At 48.9% G+C, this 13742-nt stretch overlaps 1 protein-coding gene across 5 annotated transcripts in view; it reads left to right on the top strand.

Annotated features, from left to right (window-relative positions):
• LOC123180328 (ankyrin-3) overlaps positions 1-13742 on the top strand; it is a 49127-nt gene that overhangs the window by 29084 nt on the left and 6301 nt on the right. For all 5 annotated transcript variants that reach the window (XM_044592361.1, XM_044592359.1, XM_044592358.1 and 2 more), the window contains 3 exons: positions 4595-4909; positions 6108-6375; positions 8162-8694. In XM_044592361.1, the coding sequence (XP_044448296.1) occupies positions 4595-4909; positions 6108-6375; positions 8162-8694 (1116 nt within the window). The remainder of the gene's footprint in view (positions 1-4594; positions 4910-6107; positions 6376-8161; positions 8695-13742) is intronic.

The following is a 13742-nucleotide window of genomic DNA, read 5'->3' on the forward strand; positions in this document are numbered from 1 at the left end:
GGCACACACACGAGCCAGCCACACAACTCGGCGCCACTACGTACACGCATGCCCACTAATCCATCAGCTATTCCCACAACGGCCACATGACCGAGCTGTCCACCCAGCTAGCTAACTAACTAACAACATGCACATCCATACGTCCGCACTGCACGGCTGCCCAACTACTGCATGCCTGACACTGTTGCTCATTGCCAGCTTCTCGCGGACGACTCGGCCATCACCAACCGGCCCGATGGCACACACGCGTCCACGTCTGCCACGGACTCGATCTGGAAGCGCTCACACCAGTCGCCACATCCTGCGAGCATGGCTTATTGTCAACACTCACCACCTAAGCCATGACCTCGCCATCGTCGTCGGAGTTGTTGCAGCTCCCGTCATCGATGTCACCACGACCGTGACCCAGCCCGTGGACCCGACCTGACGCTGGTCGCACCGTGCTCCGTCATGACTCCGGCGACACACGACGAGCTCCTTCTCCGCCCCGCGACACACGCCTGACGTCCCGCACGTCCCGCGCGCACCCGACGCGCCCGACCGCCCCAGTGCGTCCCGCACGTCCCGCGCGCACCCGACGAGCCCGACCACACCAGTGCGCTCACCGCGCGCCCGCGGTCCCGACGCGCCCGACGCGTGTAGTGCGCACCCATAACACGCACCGGTCGCGCCCGGCTAGCCGCAGCGGCTTATTGCCCTGCACCGCCGCGGCCTCCATGCCGCCATGCAGTGTTGCGCCGCCGCACCACCATGCAGTGCCTCGGCGACCTCCGCGGTCGCCGCACGTACGACGTCACCGCCCGCCGCCTCCGCCACGCGCCATGACATCCACAGCGCCGCCCACCTCCATGGGCCGACACACGGCCCGGAGCTCCGTCACGCAGCTGCCGGCGAGTGCCGCCATCGCTGCCACGCCTCCGGCACGGCAAGCACGCCTAAGACACCAAGCTCTGATACCAATTGTTGGAACCGCAGCCCTCTAGCTACCTCTCCTCTCACTCAAACAGAGGTGGAAGAAGAAGAATAGTGGACACAAGATTTTCCGGCCGGCACACAAACGCCGCCACAGGCGCACGAACGCCCCAATCCTTTTCTTCTTTACAGTGGCTACATGGCTACACTCGGCTCCCCGACTCCCTTACGGCGACTACTAGCTGCTTATATAGCACACGGCCACACATCAGGGCCACCCACGCACTAACTAACTAGAATGCCACACGCGCATGACACGCACGCACACATCGGCCACTACCACATGACCCTCCGGCTAGTCCATGCATGGATTAGCATGACCCGGCCAACCATCTAGCTAGCATGCAACTAACTCCCTCCAGCCACGCGCACGCCGCACCTGACTCCAACAGTTCGCAACGGCCCTGCGCATGCAGCTCCTCCACTCCACGAACGCAAGCACGGGCTCACGCCGGGGGACACACATGCTACGGACTCGACCTGGTCATCTTCACGCCGGTCGCCATTGCCATGTGCATGGCTTATTGCCAACAGTTTGCCGGCGGCGATGGGCGCTGGGGGCCGGTCTTGGAGCGATGTGGCTGGTGGTGTGGTGCTGATAGTTCGCGTGGGATCCTCTTACTTTGCAGTGTCGTTTGACCGGCAGGGTTTCGGTGCGCACGCCTGTGGAAAGGTTGGATCTTGCTTCGTTACCCTTGACGTGGCCATGGTGACAATGGAGGCAGAGCTTCAGTGCGCGATGGTTGTGATTACTGGGAACCGCCCAGAGATCGATATTGCTGACACGACGGCGGCCATCCATGCCCTCTCATGCCCGCTGGGGGCTGGGACCGATGGACTTCTTCATTCAAGCTTTTGAACCAGAGGTTTTCCTCATCCTCTGTATTTCTCAGGAAGTGAGGGATACGGTGGTGTGGGTTGGCGTCTTGCAGGCATACTTTTAAATTGCGAGCGAAAGTTGCGCGATCGCTGGCTGGAAGCCTCCTCGCGACGCAATCCTTCAAAAACGCGATCTGGCGCTAACCAGGTGATCGCACGCGAAAATAGAGCGATTTGCCTTCGCTTTCACTGCTCTTTCGCTGGGACGGGCCGAATGACTGAAACAGAGGCCCAAATTGGCTAAATAGAGATCGGTCCAAATTCCGCCCGCTTCTCAGGAAACCTAGCATCGTCTCCCCCATTCCCTTCTCTCCCCCTGACAGCTTGTTTGGCAGTTTGAGGGAAAAGGCATGGGAATTTTTAAGTGGGAGTCAGATGAGGGATTAGGCATGGGAAGTGGACTGTTAATGCCAATCCCACGTTTGGTTTGGGGGGTGGGAGTTAGTCGTGGGAATATTGTTTCGGTAGCTTGCGGGATGAGAGCAACTAACATGGCGATTGCTTTTTCTCTCTCATTTCCCATTCCCTCCTTCAATTACCAGGGCCCCCCGTGGGAAGAGATAAGTGGGAGTTTGACCGGCAACTCCCTTTACCTGTCCATCATCAATTCCTCTGTCCTCCAATCAAACAAGGGAATTTATACCCCACCCCCTCCTAATTCCCATTCCCTAGTACCACTTCCCCGGAAACAAACACGCTGTGATAGAAAAAGTTGTGGCGGCTGCGCAGTTCTTCCAGGTGCCGTCGGCTGGCTGGCTGTTACCGGCGACGAGGGGCATCTGCACGACGACGCGTCCGCGACTACAATGGGATCTCAGTCTCACACGGTTCCAACACCCCGTCCCAGCACATCGTAGTGGTGGTACAGGAGTCCTCCGATTCTATCCATCCTTAATTCGTTTTTCTCTGAAAAGCATCCTTTATTCGTTGCTTGATTCATCACAAGCACATCCCAGGAGGTACAAGAGTTCGTAAGTGTTGAACTGGTGATGTTATGCTTGCTACAGACCTTGAGTCCTCTGTTTTCTGTTCAAAATCCCCTGTTTTCTGAGAAAAATGTGACATGTACTAGTATGCGGATGATGTGGTGCTTTTTGCTCAACCAGTGGTGCGTGAGCTAGTGGTGATCAAAGAAGTTTCTGAGATCTTTGGAGAGGCATCGGGGTTACAAGTAAACATGCAAAAGAGCTCCACTTTTTTATTTTTAAATTGCGCCAGCCGGGTCTTGAACTGAACTCAAGACCTCTTGGCTCCGATACCATGTAGAATTGCACGAACCAGCCAGTTCACCCACAAGCTCAAGCTTATTGGGAAAGGTGGGCTATGCATTTATACTTCAACAGCCACTATCACCACATAATCTAAGGAAAGAGGAGCTACAGCAGCTGATTGATCAGATCGCGAACCAACTTCAGCTATGGCAGTGCAGATTACTAACAGAGGCAGGGAGGGTCGTCTTAATCTACTCTGTTTTGATGGCAATGGTGATCTATCACATGCTATCGATGGACTCCCTCCCTGGGTGTTGCAAACTCTTGAAAAAATCTGCAGAATCTTTCTCTAGAGAGGATGGGTGGAGGCGAAGGCGGGACATTGCAAAGTGGCCTGGGAGATGGTATGTTGGCCAAAAGAGCTAGGAGGGTTGGGTATCCACAACCTCCAATTCCTGAACGCGGCGCTGAGGGCGCGCTGGTTTTGGCTTGCGAGGACCGACCTGGAAAGGCCTTGCAAGGCCTGCAGGTCCATGTCGCATCTGAGGCCGCTGGCATGTTTGCAGCGTCCACGGTTTGCACTGTCGGCAATGGCAAAGTGACTGTTTTCTGGGTTGGACCGGTGGATCGAAGGGGTTCCCGCGGCAGAGATCACGCTGGCCATCATGGCTGTTCTGCTTCCCATACGCGCATGTTGCATGGTTAAAGATGGCCTTCTGATTCCTTCCACTGGATTTGGTCCGAGCCTGGGTGTTACACGGGGAGGTCTGAATACTGTGCTTTCTTCTTCGGCTTGACGGACATGCTCGGTGCGTGTGAGATTAGGAGCTCTCAGGCGCCGCCCCAACTGAAGTTCTTCGCCTGGCTCTTCATAAAGAACAGGTGTTGGATCTCCGACCGGCTAGCGGCAAGGGGACTACCGCATCAGCCATGTTGTCCGATGTGTCTGCAAGAGCCGGACACCTTGGATCATCTACTCGCGCAATGCTCCCTTGCACGCACGGTTTGGTTCGATGTGCTGTGGACCAAGGGGTGGGAGAGATATACTCCTTCCCATCAAGATTTGCTGGTGGACTGGTGGACGGTGCCGAGTAACGCTGCACCGGCGGCTGTGAGGAAGGAAATGAACTCCTTTTTATCTGTGTCATGCACTCCCTCTGGAAGGAAAGGAACCGAAGGGTTTTTGACAAGGTTTCAATGGCGACAAGCAGGCTAACGACAAGCATAGGTGCCAGTGGGGGATGGCAGCTTGCGTGGCAAAGGATGCAGGCCAATCGTGGAAACGTGGATACGCGTAAGTAGTCTGCCATAGGTGCTTGTGGTGGGCTGTGGATTTAGGCTAGCCTAAGGGCAGGCCTATTGTAATCACCAAGTTCTTCTTTCTTGATGAAACGACGCACAGTTCTCATGCGCGTTCCGAAAAAAAAAAAACTATTTGAGACAATAGAGATCAAAACTAGTACAACCCATTCCCGACTAATGACAATCACATTTTAGCTATTGGAATCATGATATTTCCCTTCTGTGTGCAGGAACCACTAATAACTCCGGGCAAGGAAGGGAACACCTTGCTGCATGAAGCAGTGATACATGGTAGGCACCTTGTGGCAGGCAGCCTGCTAAATAGTTGCAAGGAGATTAAATTCACGGCTGCTGGAGAATTTATCAAGGAATACCCTGAGTGTGCTGATTTCTCAAGTATATATGATGTATTCCTCATCATTAGGAATGATGATGGGGACACAGCGCTGCACCTTGCAGTTAAAGCTGGAAATTCTGTATTTGTCGACATGCTGATCAAGTGTGCTAAAGTGATGAACCTGGAACTTACGACTCGGTATGCAAAGGTACTTATTCTGATATTTTATACACCATCCCAAATTTGACTTTAAAACCAATATTTAATAACATTTGTTGTTGAGAATCTAAATGATAAAGTTGATATGTAACAGTATGAAATGATGACCAAGACCAGACATTATTGTTCATGTATCTTTCGTAGGTTTGTATTATTCCTTGATGACGTGGAGAACATGAGCGAGAAATTGATAGTTTGACATGTAAGAAATTGTTTGTCACTTTGGAATTTTAAGTGACGTAGATGCTACTACAACTATAACAAAATATGGAAATTCTATGTAGCATACGTGTCCACGCATGTGTTCCGGTGTGGCGTGTTCCAATGGTATTTTTCCCTAACAGAGAGAGTAGATGCATCTGGAAGCTTCCACCACATGACATCATCCTATTTATTTCTAATTTTGTATTTAAAAAATGGTTTATCTCACAAACCGTTTCACCGGTGAGTTCATACTGATGAGGTCGTCAAAGCAATATCTCATGTTGTGATGTTTTTGCGATTGTTTTTTGGTTGTTACCAGTTGCCAGTCTAAGTTACCGTGGTTGCCAAGTTAGCAGCAAACAATTACCACAATAAATGTGTATAGTTACTAGGCAGTATTTTTGTATGCTTGTAGACATTGCAATGTTATGCGGAGTTTGAGAATGATTATTCAAGTGTTAACAAGTAAGAACTGATATCAACCAACACAAGTACCATAAAGCACCATAAAGCAAGTCTTAAAGTGGTGTATATTGATGTTTAGTAACCTGTCAGTCAAGTTAATATAATCTTGTAACTAAGTGAGTAATAATCTGGCAAGTATTGACGACTTTTTTGTCGAAATATGCTGACATGGGATCTAATTTCAAAGATCTCACTACCAGTAAGCCAGCCGTGAAAGCGGACCGTCAACCGAAGTAGTGGTTTGAGAGATAAAAATTATTTATTTTTAAGATATGAGAGAATCGCATTGATGTCATGCTTACATGACTTTGGTGTCTTTTAGTTGCATTCATGAATAGTAGAGAGAGGGAGGAAAAGGTGGCGACGCACCAGAAGACATGGGTGTGGTGTTGCTGTGTAGTCTAGTCCAAAATATACACAAACTGCCATGAATGAACAAATTGAGTTTTTTGTCATGTTTCGCGTTCATCAGTGAACATCAAATTTGTTGTAGTGAGTAACCAGATTCTTCTCTGCAGGGGCCTATAACAATCGCAAACAAACTAGGAAACACCCCATTGCACGATGCGGTGCTGCAGCGAAAGTCGGATGTTGCACTTAAGCTGCTGGAGGCCAACCCAAGCTGTGCGCACATGTTGAATGCAGCAATGCAGTCACCGTTCTACATTGCTGTTCGGGACAGCCTTACATATGTTGTCAAGAAGATTGCCGACCAGGGGCTGTACGTGGCTTTAATGTCCACTCACGGCACTGTTCTGCACCAATCCGTGTTGGGGAATAACATCCGTAAGAATCTATTTTGAGTTCCAATCAACCTATATTTTCCGTCAAAAATAAACATCACTTGCTCAGGGAGAATTGTCATTTACAACGTGCATGCAACATCAGTATGTAGCAAAAAGTCATGGAGGTGATTTAGATGAATTAGTTATGGAGATGAATATATTTAATTATTTCATAGCGTTGCCACCAAATCCTACAGCACCAAATTTCACCAGTACAGGACTTGCCATCCGAGGACATGTGAAAATACTCCACCCACATGGGAAGAGGACTAACTGCAGACGAATGAAACTTATACTTATACCACCAAGTGTATAGGTTCTTTTTTTTTTCCCTCAGTGTGGCGTTAGCCGGCCTTGGCAGCCTCGGTGTTCGACGGCAAGGTGCTTGGGAGGCAATTCTTGGTTGCTCATATGGTGCAGCCATCGCGTCTCCCTGCTCTTGTGCAAGGGTCTAGCTTGTAGGTTTCTGGCCGGCATTGTTGTGGGCTTGTGGCAGTGGATGCTGGAATGGCATTCCCGAATGTGGCCGTGCTTACCCAGGTAGCAGATCTTAGTGTCATGGGTGTGGATCTTGCTCGGGTGAGCGGCGGATGGAAGTCCTGAGGCTGTGGCCTCGGAAGGGGGCGAAGGTGATTTGCGATGACTGTAGTAAGGTATCTTGATTCCGGCACGACATGGACCATCGGAAGTGATAGATGGCGTTCAGTCAAGAGGCATGCTTTCACCTCCACCGATGTCAGTGGTGGCCCAGACCTGCTCCTCCCATAGTGGGTTTGGTTTCTCTCCCCTTTGACGATGTTGGTTCTTGTAATATGGTGGTGTGATGCTCTGGCGAAGCCTCTTCCGTGCTCCTTTGGTAGCCTGTTGAGATGTTTTCACCCCTCTCTAGGTGGGTCATGCCTGATCTGGCTTGCTCGGTGGAGGGTGTAGTGTGGAGGTTTTGATGCGGCAGAGGCTTTTCTTCTACATCTGCTTGGTGTGTTGGCGTGTCTGGTGGTGCATTTTGTCTGTAGTTTTCGTTGCTTAGTCGACCGTGGGGCTTCATGCCCTTTGCATTTGGTTTTCGCCTGGGTTTTCCTAGTTAACTAGGCAACTCTTTTCGTTTTATGAATAGGCAGAGCTCATGTCGAGTATCCTAAGTTTTTTTCCTGGAAGCAGAATAGGAATCAGCTTCATTGTGATTTTGCGACCCATCTGGAGTTGGTCCTTTGTTGGCTATCACCGGTGAGGGAGAAGGGAGGGCAGTACCAGTTATCTCTTCTCTCCTATTTATTTTAAAAGAACCTAAGGTTCTGTCGTTCATTCCTCTTTCGTCCAACCTTGGTACCTTTCCACTATCTTTCTCGTTTTTATTCTTTTCCTCCCATCTCGGGGTTTTCCCACCGTTTTTTCCTAAAAACCGCCTCAACTGGCCGACCTCTTAATTACTTACCAAATAAAATTATGTTTTCTTTGGTAAGTCAATAAATGCTTAACAGACATATGTGTACCAAATAAATCCTAATTGTTCACACAATCAAACAAATATGGCAGTTAAATCATAGGCTACTATAATATTTATATCCCGTTGCAACGTACGGGCAATCATCTAATTACTCTTAATTTTCTGAGCATTGTGTCCAGTATTGATCATACTGACGTGCCCAATGCACACCCATGACTGCATGACAAAAAGACAGGAAGGCGAGAGTAACATGTTTAACTACATCGATAATGTTCTATGTACAGTTTTTATTCTAAAATGCATAGTTGAATAATGAAGGTCTACTCTGCTTATTGCACATCAGGGGCGCTGGAGATCTTGCTGGACAGGTATGAGGAGCTTGTGGAGTTGACAGATTTATCAGGGAACAATGCTCTGCACTACGCCGCACAGCACAACAACGCACGCATAGTATCCATTTTGCTCAACAAATACTCCAATCTAGCCTACAAGCAGAATGACGAGAAGCATACTCCTCTACACACAGCTGCTTACTATGGCTCGGCAGAGGCTGCTAAAGAGCTGTTAAAGCAGTTTCCTGATGCCATTGAGATGGTGGATAATACAAGGCAAAATGCCCTCCATATAGCCGCCAGAAATGACAAGGTGGACGTGCTTGAATTGCTTCTCAAGTATGTGCTGCCGGAGGAGATTGTGAACCAACAGGATAGGGACGGTAACACACCGCTGCATCATGCCGCCAAGCTCCTGAATAGACAATCAACAATGTTGCTACTCAATGATCGGAGAGTCAAATCGTGGCTGCTTAACCAAGATGAAGATACGGCGTTTGCCCTTTCTTGTAAAGCAGGAATATTTGAGATGAACGTCGATGAGGTAAATTCCGCAACAGCTATTTTTATACTGTACAAAATACCCTTTCTTGTAGAACATGAGTTTTTTAGATGAACTTCGATGAGGTAAATAGCTGCAGGTTATACAGTACAAAATAGTGTCAGTGTGTTACATGTTCTGTATAATTAGGTTGTAATGAACAATAGATGACTCACATTTCGACCACTTCAAAATATGAAGTAAGGTTTACTGAAGCATCATGTGAAGTAGCGAAATGAAAAGCTGAATGTCTAATTTGCATACAAAGTACATGGGTATATATCATGTGAAATTGGACACCTTTTAAAAAATATGAAAATATCATTCGAAAAGCATTTGCAGAAGTAAGAATAAAATAAAATAAATGCATTAGGGAAGAGTGTTGTGTACATCCGTCCAAATTTCCAAAGATCTGATATAATTTGTGAGATAAAAAAAAAGGATAAATCAACTATGAATAGTATAAACAGTAAAAGTTAGTCTTGATACTATTCAGTCGTCTTGTATTTTTATAAGTAATCATATTAAAGTTGAAAATTTTCATGCATGTGCAATACACTCTATCCCCATAGTACATGTTTTTTGAGATTTTTTTCAATAACTATCATGTGCTTTTCAAAGTAATTCTCAAAATATTTGTACTTTGAGGGTAGAGCGTTTGTCATTTCCTCTGCTCAGGTTGTTGGGCCAACCATGGTCGGGCCTGCGTCTTGGATGCGTCGGGAATGACAAAACGCTCTACCCTCAAAGTACAACCTGAGCATAGGAAATGACAAAATGCTGTACCCTCAAACCATGGTTGGCCAATCTAGAGTGCTCAGCACGACTTTGAATAATAGGCCAATTGGCAGCCCACCCTCCCTATACCAGGACCTCACATGTCTTTCTCCACCTTGGTGTCTCCTGGCATTGTGGCGCCGCCATCAGGATCAACGGCGATGGTGGGCAGTGTCATTGAGCCGCCTGCTGCCGAGAATAGGAGGCCATCCCTGTTGTCGGTTCGCCGCACACTTGTGGGGGTAACCGGTGGTGCCGTGACTTCTGTCCACCTGTCAATGAGTCACGCCTCCCCTCAATTCAACATTGTATAATGTTGCGGGAGTCATAGACTGTTTGCTTGGAATGCCTTCGAGCTATGCTTGAGGTCACAACCCCTCCTATGCCAATTGGTGCTAGGCTCATTGCCGGGGCCTCTCCCATGATTGTGGCCGCGTGGTGCTACCAGAGACAAGCCCTGAAACACCACAGTGAACTAAAGACGAGAGACAAGAACCACATAAATGGCCAAGACGATGATGCCACTGCTGCAAAGAGCTAGCAGATGCGGCAATAGGGGCCGCAAGACTGTTGGCGGTGGCATCAGAGGGAAGACGAATCCAGTCAAGCTCCCAAAGACCATCATGGCGTGTGTATGTGTGGTGTGTGTGTGGGGGGGGGGGGGGGGGGGGGGGGGTTGGCAGAACCAAGCAAAGTGTTTGTGCGACGATCCTGAACAGTACATGAATCAAAGTGTGGAGATTAACCCTGCAAGTAGAGTCGACAATCAGACTACCTGAAAAGAGCTGCATGCTAAGTCGAGGAACATGAGCAACAGAGGGAACAATAAAAGGAACATGTGCCAAGAGTGCCTCGACTAGCGACAGGGAGGGGAGTACCATCAGCAGTAAGAACATGAACAAGAGACTCGACATATTGAACGGAGGTCAAAGTGGAAGAATCAGAAGTCATATGAAAAGATGCTCCAGTATCAAAAATCCATGGAGATGCACCTGAATGAGGAGAAGGTGGTCTCTCAGTGCCAGAAAAGTTAGCCGCAGAATGTGCAAATCTTGTCGGTGCAGAATCCCAAGCATCAAGCAAGCAGCTGAGTTGTGCAATCTCATGCGTAGACATAGACACAACGGAAGTGGTCGAGGTAGAAATACTCGCCGACGAAGAGCGGACGCCACCACCCATGGAAGCCACTTGTAGATTCGACGGAGAGCAACAAGTCGACATAGAGCGGCATGTGAAAGCCACCGTGGGAGTCGACGTAGAGTGACCACCACCACGTACGGATGCCGCCAGAGTCGATGTAGGGCGGCCATCATCACATGCGGAACCCATCAAATGAGTTGATGTAGGGCGGCCATAACCGCGTGCATAAGCTGCTAGAGGAGTCGATGTAGAGCAGCCACAACCACGGGCGGAAGCCGCGAGAGGAGTTGACGAAGAGCGACCACAACCGTGGGAGGAAGCCATGAGAGGAGTCGACGTAGAGGCACTGCCGCACACGGAGCCGCGAGAGCATTTGCGGAAGTCGCCTAAGGGAAAGACAACACATAAGGATGAGCACCAAGCACCGAGGAAAGGCACGTATGCGAGACAGGGTCAGCGTAGGGAACAACACCGAAAACACCGTCAAAATTCTCCAGAGAGCGGGCGAGAGACACCAAGGCAGATGATTTTGATTTTTTTTTCTTTTAGCAACTGCAGAACTAACAAGTCAGTCCTCAAGGCAGTTTATTTTAGCAAGATAGCTATGCTTTATTGATTGCAGGTAATGTTCACAAGAATAACAACCACACCATGCGGTGTGCCTAACCACAAATGTCTACACTGAGGAAGACACCATACCTAGCTATCGTATGTGCTTAACATTTGAAGCCCGGAATTCATGACAAAATTACAAATCGAAAAAAGTCTAGAAGTTTCGCTAATCTTCCGAATAATGTCAGCATAGTTTCCTCCTGCCTTGTCATGGATATGGTTGCCAACTTGTTTGCAGTCTGACGCGATATGAAGGTAATTCATCACCAAGTCCTGGGCTAGAGCGAGGGCCTCCCTGCACTCAAGGGCTTCAATGAAGGTGGATCAACAAGTCCCTGAATAACAAGGACCGACCGACGAAAGCAGGAAGGTACCATCCCGATCCCGACAGATTGTAGCAGCAGAGCCCAGGTTGTGATCGACCGAGACCACGGCGTCCACATTTATTTTGATGAAGCCCTTAGGTGGTGGAATCCACCGAAGTCCTCAAGGCAGGTAGCCGTACGAAGCAGACCAATCAGCCTAATAGCACGGGGGTCCACCAGCAGAAGGGACCAACGGCCAACCTATGTAGGCACGGAGCACGGGCCGACAATAGAGTGGAAAGGCCAGTTGTGGCCTGGACGATGAGGCAAGCGTTGACCTGCAGGCCCGGGCTGATCTGGATCGAGAGCAGGATCAGATCAATGCAAAGGAAGCAGCGGCAGCACAACAACGGCTCACCAGATTGATCAGATCAGGAGCTAGGAACTTCCAGATTTTGCTTTATCTATAAAGCAGGACGAAAGCCTATTTTGAGAAGAACCTCCAGATCTATTAGATCGAGTGCAATCCAGCCTGACGGGCAGATGAATCAGAGCGAGATGGCAGGCGGATCGGAACGGGACGAGGACCCTCTGCCGTTCGGCCACTGACGGGTGGGCCCATCGGGAAAAGGGCCCACATGGTAGCAGGCTGGCTGATCGAACGTATCAGAGAGGGGAGTAGCAAGCGGGCGTGGAGGAGACTTTGATCGATTGGGCCGAGACGTGGAGATCCAGAGGAAAACTCGACCGGGAGGGACAGTTCTGGCGGAAAAGAAATCACTAAGCCTGGGCTCATGATACCATGTTATATGATGCAACTTAGTATTATTGGGTGGCCAAAGTCATCATCTGTACAAGTACAGGTGGGAGGCCAAAGGCCAAAATATAGAAAGTCAAAGGGAATCATAAATAGAACCCTAACAGAAAACGCCTCGCTTCCCAGTTCATCATTGTCCGTTGTTGGGTCTGTTGATGTCAGAGGCTAGGTCGGTTGGGCTGCTCTTGCCTGGGTAACTACTTGCCTGCTTTGCTACCCCTCGTTCCAGTTTAGGCACCTGTAACTGCAGCAACAACGGTGGCCGCCTTGGACCCTCGGAGAATTCCTAGTTGCAATTGCAGCCAAGGCTAGTACTGACATGCTACTACAAGCACAGCCGATCTGCTTTTTGAAGATGGATTTTCAAGTTGGCCTTGGTTCGTTGATCATTGGATAACCGGGTGGACTGAATGGCGAGCAATGAGCTCGTCGTAACCACATGTGCATGTTTGGGGTTGATCAGAGGCGACGAGACGCCTTCGTAAGAGCCATTGCTGCCTATCACAGGCCGCCGAGACACCTCTCAATGATGGCATGACCGAGACAATCGGTGCCCTATGGGTGGTCTCTTGGCAATTCAGACCGTTAAGTGGTCACCTCATCCAGGCTTGACCCCCCCCTCCCCTCCCCTTCCCCTCCTCGGATGTCAAGACGTTGTCTTACGAAACTAGGATGGTGGGGTGGAACGCCCGCTGGCTCTATAGTAGCATGTCCACCTTTTGGGTGATGTCTAAGAAATGTGGCTCTTGACGGAGCCCGACACGTTGATTTGGACCGTTGGTGCTCAGTGCTCCATGAAGTCTTGCTGCAACACCCTCTTCCTAAAGGACCACACTAGGTAGCGTATATTAGTTTTGCGGTGTGCTGCCCCGTCCCCCTTTCTTATGCATGCAGGCATAAATACAAAACATGATATTAGAAAAAAATTCCCTAGATTCAAAATTTTAAGAATCTTCATCTCTTAAATCGTTAACCTGATTGATGATCTACTTTCATCGTTAGTTTCCTCACAGTGGGATCTTCGAAACTAGATCCATGTCAGCAATGTTTTGACAAAAAAAAATCGTTGGTACTTGCCAGATTATTGTCACATACTTGCCTAGTTATTAGCTACTTAGTTATTAGATTAGATTAACTTAGTTGTCAGATCTCTGGACGTTGATATACAACACTAAAAAAGCCTTGCTTCGTGCTGCTTATGTTAGATATAATGTATCTACATACTTATTGTGAACACTTTTTTTTAGAAAAGGAGGATGACCCCCGGCCTCTGCATCTGGGAGATGCATACGGCCACTTTATTGATTATTCTCGAGGACCTTATAAAGTATTACAACAATATGCCTGAATCCATCATCTTGGCAACATATGCCGCTACTCCTATCCATACGATGAAGGGG

This window comes from Triticum aestivum, chromosome 1D, assembly GCF_018294505.1.
Source record: "Triticum aestivum cultivar Chinese Spring chromosome 1D, IWGSC CS RefSeq v2.1, whole genome shotgun sequence".
Taxonomy (NCBI): Eukaryota; Viridiplantae; Streptophyta; class Magnoliopsida; order Poales; family Poaceae; genus Triticum; species Triticum aestivum.